This window comes from Bactrocera neohumeralis, unplaced genomic scaffold, assembly GCF_024586455.1.
Source record: "Bactrocera neohumeralis isolate Rockhampton unplaced genomic scaffold, APGP_CSIRO_Bneo_wtdbg2-racon-allhic-juicebox.fasta_v2 cluster09, whole genome shotgun sequence".
NCBI classification, from domain to species: Eukaryota; Metazoa; Arthropoda; class Insecta; order Diptera; family Tephritidae; genus Bactrocera; species Bactrocera neohumeralis.
The window spans coordinates 18,668,151-18,676,452 of NW_026089622.1; the positions used below are offsets into that span (position 1 = coordinate 18,668,151).

At 33.1% G+C, this 8,302-nt stretch overlaps 1 protein-coding gene across 1 annotated transcript; it reads right to left on the minus strand.

The window, feature by feature from the left end:
* Nucleotides 1-5,061: 5,061 nt before the first annotated feature.
* LOC126764641 (uncharacterized) lies at nucleotides 5,062-6,187 on the minus strand. The gene is made up of 3 exons (XM_050482303.1): nucleotides 5,843-6,187; nucleotides 5,444-5,789; nucleotides 5,062-5,165 (listed from the first exon to the last, which is right to left on the minus strand). The coding sequence occupies exons 1-3, from the start codon at nucleotides 6,185-6,187 to the stop codon at nucleotides 5,062-5,064; spliced, it is 795 nt and encodes a 264-aa protein (XP_050338260.1).
* Between the last annotated feature and the right edge of the window lie 2,115 nt (nucleotides 6,188-8,302).

Here is an 8,302-nt window from a genome sequence, read left to right on the forward strand (position 1 = left end):
TTGCGCAACCTTATGCACCGTTTCACAATTTTACTGGAAAATGCGTTTACTGCCCGCTATATCGAGCTGGGTACAGTCACTTGCAAATTACCAGAATTCACTCCCGCACTGTTAAGTTTTAGGTTCTTTGTACGTATATTCTCGTACACTTCAGTACTTTGAACTACTCTCACTAACGTAACTTTCCGATCGTTCCAAAAAAATCTCTAAATTTCTTTCCTTATCACTGTTCCATTGGTATTATGTGCTCTTACGGCATTGCACATTTCACTACCAATACTCGTACACTGTTCTACGCTGACCACTGTTAACGCACTGGTACAGCCACTTGTCCGATCGCAATCTTGCTGTTTCTAACAGCCACTCACAAAATGTCAAATTCACAAAAATAGTTTATTTCCAAAAAAAATGTTTATTTTTTTTAATTGTTTATATAACCGCACAACACATTCCGGACCATCCCGGACGAGCCCCCAATTGTGGGATTCATTTTAAATAAAAACCACCGTTCTTAATTTATATTCAATTCAGTTTATTCGCACTTTAAATTCACGCGGCGGCGTAACCGCTTACACAATGTTTTCTTAACCACTTAAACTTGTCGACCACACTTGACGACTGATACTCGAACCAGGAATAATGGGATGCCCAACTCTCCTGTCACTGGAAATGTGAGAGCCGCTCACCTACCGAACTTTGACAGTTGACTGGATTGGGTAGGTTTTGACGTTTTGCAATTGGAATGACTGGAACGGCCAGATTGAAATTATACCAAAAATACATATATGTGAACGGAGAAATTTGTTGCCGCCGTTCAAGATCGTTAATAAAAATTTAAAACAATAAAAATCAAAGAAAATGCGAAATTTAAACATATTTCATGAAACGTTTTGTAATTTGATGCATAATAGAAATCGTTTTCTATTACAAATGATTAAAAACATTCATTAATTGACAACTAACAGGCTTAATTCACCTTATTAAGTATTGAAAGATCGAAAGTCAGTTGTTTTAATATATCATAAAATCATAAAAAAGGATTTAAGTGGTTTCGCCATATATTAAAAGTCCAATATATAATAATTTGCAATCGTAATAAACGTTGTGCGTTTTAATTTAAATGCCCAAAAATTCTTATTTTGTTCGATGTGGCCACAATGGAAAATGTTATAAAAAACGCTTATTTTGAGGCGCTCTCACACTGGAATAAGTTGGGCATCCCATTATTCCTGACTCGAACAATGAATCTTATTTCTAATACAGAATGCAACGATCCATATGGACCGTTACAATGATGGCTGCTGATGGACGCTTCGTCAATTAACAGCTGATTTTGCAGTGTTGCCATCTGAACTACATTATTCGTTCAGTGACAACACTGCCACATGTTCTATATATTATTTCTTCCTACATGTATTAGATTTCATTAGTAATAAAAATGGCATTTCAATAATGACTTTCAACTGCCAAAGTCTAAATAGTCATAAATACGATTTACAAGATTCAGTTACGAGAAAAACAAATGTGTTACTTCTTACCGAAACTTGCATGACGCATGATAATCCGATTGAAATACCTAATTTTAATTGTATTGTTCAGTTCAAACGAGATACTGTTGGTGGGGTAGCAATTTACCAAAATGAAAATGATATTACTAATATTATGACTCCAAATATTGAAATAAATATTGCACACGTTAGCGATGTTAATGTTAGGCGCTCAGTTGTTGGAGATATTTGTGCGTGCTTATGCAATCTTAGAAATGGCCTACAAATAGTTATGGTAGCAATTTACATTTCTCCGAATCTAAAATTGAACGAGGTAGAGCATTTTATTCATCGCACTTTACTGGAGTACACTGAAGAAGGGTCGAAAATACTTGGTACAAATGGTAATAAATTTCCACTTATCTTGGCTGGCGATTTCAACATTAACTTCGCTGATAAAAAATCAGAGCGGTTGACAACTTTTCTATCAAAAACATTGAATTTGAAAATGAATAATGATCCACAAGAGTCCACAACAAAATATGGGACAACCATTGACGCGGTATTTTCTCGATATTTAGAGGATATTAAGTCGCAAACTTATGTTTCTTATTTAAGTTATTATCTGCTCATATAAATGTATGTATACGCATGAGCGCATTCAGAAATTCAAAGAATGATTTTATCACTTATCAATGTATTACATGTGCGCGAATTACGATATTATATGTAACTTATCAGAAATTACATATTTTCCGTCTGAATAAAAAACTCCGGCTAATTTTCCGTACTGTGCGGCTTGCCGTTCAGTTTATTAATAATATTAATAATCATTTTATTCTTTATAAAAATCTTATTTGCTAAATTTACTTGGCGCCGTTGTGCTGACTTGACATTCCTCAGCATCAACGACCCGGCATATCTTAAATAAACATATCAAATAATAACAGTGGCATTGGATTTCATTTTTAAAGGAATTTAAAAGATGATTACTTGCTTATGCATATTTCTTTATTTACTCGTATGTATTTATGCATGTTAATATGTATGTATGTAGTTGAATCTGAAGATTCAACTTACATTTTCGATGAATGAAAAATATTTAGAAAATACTTGTCTTTTTTGGTATATCGACAAGTTCGAAAGTGGTGGAGTCGCTTGACGACGCAACTCCCCCAGCGTTACTGTTTGAACTCTCCTGAGTTCTTGTATTTACAATTTTTATTTTTGTGGTTTTATACCCTGAACAGGGTATATTAAGTTTGTCACAAAGTTTGTAACATCCAGAAAGAAGCGCCGGAGACCCTATAAAGTATATAGTATATAAATGATCAATATGTCGAGCTGAGTTGATTTAGCCATGTCCGTCTGTCTGTCCGTCTGTCCGTCTGTCTGTCTGTATATATACGAACTAGTCCCTCAGTTTTTAAGATATCGTTTTGAAATTTTGCAAACGTCATTTTCTCTTCAATAAGCTGCTCATTTGTCGGAACGGCCGATATCGAACCACTATACCATATAGCTGCCATACAAACTGAACGATCGGAATCAAGTTCTGGTATGGACAACTTTCACATTTGACAAGATATAATCACGAAATCTGGTATATATTATTTTCTAAAGCAACAATGCAATCTCCGAAGAAACTGATCAGACCGGTTAACTATAGCATATAGCTTCAATACAAACTGAACACATATTTACTAACAGAAATGCACCTGTGAAGGGTATTTAGCTTCGGTGCAACCGAAGTTAACGTTTTTTCTTGTTTTTCTTTAATATTATTACTAAGATTGCTACTACTATCATTACAATGATTATCAATGTTATATTAATACCATATGATACATTTTTATCGTATTTTAATTCTGCAATTTTTCTTTTTCAATAATCTGTAATTTATTTCCATGTGGCATTGGGGTTATTAATTGAATCTTAGTTTGAAAAAATGTTCTTGGTATCTGAATTGCAAATATATTGTATCGTTTCTGTATACTACTACTCCTACTTTTGATAATTTTAGTTTGTACAAATCAATCTCATATTTTTCAATTTCTTTCCTAGTTAACATACTTGGATGTACCATATTGTATTTAGCCGCCGCTATATTATTTTGTATTTATTGAAGTTTACTTTCTATGAATTTTAGTTTATTTATTTCATCATTATACAAAATTTTTCTTTCAATTCTATTTTTCTCTTTGTTTATTATATTTAAAGTTTCTATTATTTGTTTCCTATCTGATTCTATAGTTCCTTTTAATAAGTTTAGTGATCTATTTAAATGCTCATTAATTACTAGTGGTACTCATTTAACGTCGTAAACGTATGGCAACATCGCAAATTCGCAATATCGTAAAACAGCTGTTAATTTTTACATGCATTTTATTTTACGACAGTCTTGCAAATATGCGAGACCGTTTTCAGTGGCAACCATAGCATTTTGCGCAATTCGCAATCAACTGGAAGCGTCTATTTGGCGTTTTAAAAGAAATGGAAGCGGTAAGTAAATTCATAACAACTAATTATTGGCTTGTATTATTAATATTCAATTGATTATTTAATAGAAAAAAAGATTAGGGCTAAACGGCACATTTCGTTGGTCTGAAAGCCAAACGAAAGACCTTTTGATAAACATTTTGAGGTAATATTGATATATTTTTTGTCATTTCATCATTTTACATTTAACGATCTGCTTTTAGAAACCAACAGCCCAAAGGTTTAACAACAAAATTGGCGAATAAGCTCCAAATTTAATAAATATTAAATGGGACATAATGAGGGCTAAAATGAGGCATTTGAAAGCGACTTTTTTATCTGCGCTCAAGTGGAAAGGCCAGACTGGTGCAGGCTTACTTGAAAGTGGTGATCCTCATAGTGTGGAAGAATACATAAAAAGAATATGTCCTTTTTATGAAGACCTTCACGTGATATTTGGACGTCGCATAAGTGTTCAGCCACCAGCGATTTATCAATCAACAGATAACGATACTTATATAGAATATACCCCAGAGATAGACCCCGACACAAGTTCTTCGAGTCCGTTACCCAGTCCGACCGTTATTATGTATCCGTCTGCAAATGAAGTAGTTAGTCCGCACGCTAATTTTGCATGCACATCTACACCAAGAAGAAATATGAAAAGATCTCATAGCAGTTCAAATCCATTTTCATTACTTTTCGAAATCCAAAATAAGAAGTTGGAACTGGAAATGAAAAAATTGAAATTGAAAAAGAGAGAGAGAAAACAGTTTTCAATTGCAGAAATTACGGTTGAGAAAGAAATGGAAGTAGAAATGGAAAAAGTCAGATTGGAACACGAACGGTTGAAAAGCTAAGTAGCTCATAAGTTGCCAAGATGTAATCATCTGTATTCCAATATAAGATTTTTTTCATTTTGACTTTTTCTTCTTAATACAATGGTTTGTTTTACTTATAGTGACTTAGTGAATGTGGTCCACCTTGCTTTTTTTTTACTTTATGCGTATTAAGTTATTTCTAGTCAAATAATTTATTATATGAGAAAAGAATTTTTAAATTAAGATATTTATTGATTAAACAATTGTTCAAAGATTTATCGTCGCCTTATCTCCCCTTCATTGGTACGAACATTTGGCTCCCATAACGACTCGTCAATACTGTGCTCCGATTCCTCAGGTTGGTAATCGAAATAATCGTCTTGTTGGAGTATAAATTGTGTAACAATGCACAACAGAGAATCCAATTGTTAACTTTTCTCACACCATTTTCATTTTTTATTTGGAGCCTTAAGCCTTTTAAACTACCAAATCTTTCCTTCAGCATTCCAAAACAATGTTCAATTCGAATTCTATATCGACTGAATGTTTTGTTAAAAAAATTCCTTTGGCTTAGTGTTAAATTTCTAGAATTTTCTCTAAATGGCGTTATAACAGTACTCGATAATTTATATGCACTGTCCCCTGCAATCCATTCACCTTCTCCAAAAAATTTATGTGCTTCAATTGACAATTCGCTGTTATTAAAAATACGTGCATCATGAACGCTACCTGGAAAGCCTAACACCAGGTGCCTTATTTGTAATCTATGATCGCACACGGCTTGTGCCTTAACGGAGTTAATATGTTTTCGTGAAAAGTACGCTTCTGGGTCTTGTGACGGCTTTTCCGCCAATGGAATTTCGGTACCATCAACGTATCCTATGCAGTTAGGTAACTCACTCGAAGTTTCTAAAACGAGCTCTTTGCGTTCTTCCGTATTTGGCCAAAATAAATACTGGTCCTTATAATTCAACAGCGCATTAAATATGCGTTCAGTTAAATTCTAAAATATAAAAACATGTTAATGTATTATGAGGAAAACTGACGAGTTCTGACCTGAATGATACCACCATCACTGATTCCAAATAAACCTGCAATCTTCGAAAGAGTAGCTCCTTCACCGCTAGAACCCAAGCGATACAACACAATTGCCAGTTGCGTTTTAATTGGAAATTGTTTGCCCGACCGAATTTTGTTGAAAAGATTGTCTCCCTTTATTAGATCCAAAATAGCATCGAAAGTTTTCCAAGTAACACGTGTGATCTTCTTGAATCGGTTTTCATCGAGTTCCCATAAGATCTCATTTAAAAATACCCTGGATTTCGGTACACTATTTTGAATGAATTGTACGCTATATCTGCATTCTTCGCCTAAAGCCAATATATACATTAGGTCCTCCATTATATCATTTTCTTTACTTTTCCTCTCTTCAGCAAAACAAAAAATGTAGCCATTTAAAATAAAACCAATTTAATTTAAATTCATACCATTGTCCTCACAAAAGAATTCAATGATCATTAAATCATTTAAAGCTGCTATTTCCAATAAATTCAAAAGGTTTTGTTTATTGCTGATTCTCGGCATTTTAGCTTTTTTATTTCCTACGAATGAAAAAATGACAGACTTATAGTAATTTTGCCACAGTTGCCAAAGAGCGCTCATTTAACCTGTGTTGCTATATTGCAAATTTACTATTTTTATATAATTGCGACGTTAAATAAGTCCCACTACTATTTGTTTATTTAAATTTACAATGGCATTATGGCCATTTTCTTCAATAATTTGTAAATGGTTCAAAATGTCTTGTCTGTCATCATCATCCATGACTCCAAACATCCATTTATACTCTATTCCTCCTATATTTATCAAGCCTCTTTTATTTCTCTTTTTGATATTCGGTGTTATAGATGTGATTTTTGCTTTTATATTTTGTATTTCATCAAACGAAATTTCTTTATTTTCAATATTTAGTTTTTCAATATTTTCTTTAACCTGATCAACTATGTCTGCTATCTTGTTCGGATTTATAGTATGTATAACTGTACTTATTTCGTTAACTATTTCTATGTCCGCTGTTTGTATAATTGTATACCCCGCATCTTCTATTATTGGTGTAATTGTAAAAGTGCTGTCACCAATGATATGATTATTGTTAAAAAAATAATTATTATCGTTATCTGTAAAAGTCCGTTTTAGGTTTTGATTTAAAAAAACTTAAATTTGATTTTAGTCGCCTCTTACGACAGGCATCTCTTACCATGGGTATATTCTAGAAAGACCCTTTACCCACTGGGGTAAAAAAAAAATCATGTATATATGTATATGTACATAGAAAAAAAAATTAAATGTTATTATCTCCTTTAAATGCCCTTAGACTGAATGAATCGTCACCATTCTCATTTCGATTTTCTATGTTTGCCAATTTCATTGGCCTTTTTATATTTGCCGAATGGACGTTTTGTAAGGGAAATATTCTGAAATATGGTTGATCTTTATGCCGTACTCTATTGTAGTCTTTAATTGGTCCTCTTTGTCTGTTTTCCATATATTCTTCTCTGTTTTGATTTAGTTTGGCTATTGTTTTCTGTTTTACTGTATTTATTCTATCTTGTAATATGGATGGACAAATGTTTTCTTTGGCGTCCTTTGGAGAACATTTGATAGTTGAGTGGTACCTATCGTTATAGTTACATATAACAATTTGTATCCTTATTTCTGTTGAAAGACTAGAGTCCTCAATTCCTGTTAGTTTTTCCATCAAGGTTGAGTGCAGTCTCTTAATGTCTGCATTTCCTGTATGGCTATTTGGTTTTGTGTGATGGACTTCTACATTTTCGGCATTTTAAATCTCTGAAAAGTAGCTGGGGCATTTTTCAACCCGAAAGGCATTCGGACGTATTCATATAGTCCTGCCGGAGTGACAAAAGCTGTTTTCTGAATGTCCCTTTCTGCCATTAAAATCTGATGGTAACCTTTTGCTAGATCTATGGTGCTAAAGTACTGTGCTTTGCCCAATTTATCTAAGATTCCTTCGATATTCGGTAGAGGATACTTATAGTCTACAGTCAATTGGTTTAACCTCCTATAATCAACCACTAGCCTGAATTTTTGTATTCCTGAATTATCCATCTTTTTCTTTACTTCACTTATATCTAATGAATAAACTTGCTCTTGCATAGTTTTCATATAGAATGGAAGATTCACACCATTTTTCAAAATTATTGTAATTTTTTCGATATCAATGGTTTTAACGTTTTTAAAAAGGAAATCATTTCCTATTAACAAATCATATAAGTCGACTGAAAGCATACAATTTTTTCTTAAAAAATGTTAATATTATTACAATTCCTTCAAAGGGAGATACATATCTTAAGTATTTTTCGACTTGAATATATCTCGAACGTTCGACGAGTCACTCGCGGACGATGCGTCGATCGTTGAGAATATGAAACAGGAAAAAAAAGGGAGTGTGTTAGCAAATGAAACCACAAAGTTTGTATTTAATATACCAAATTA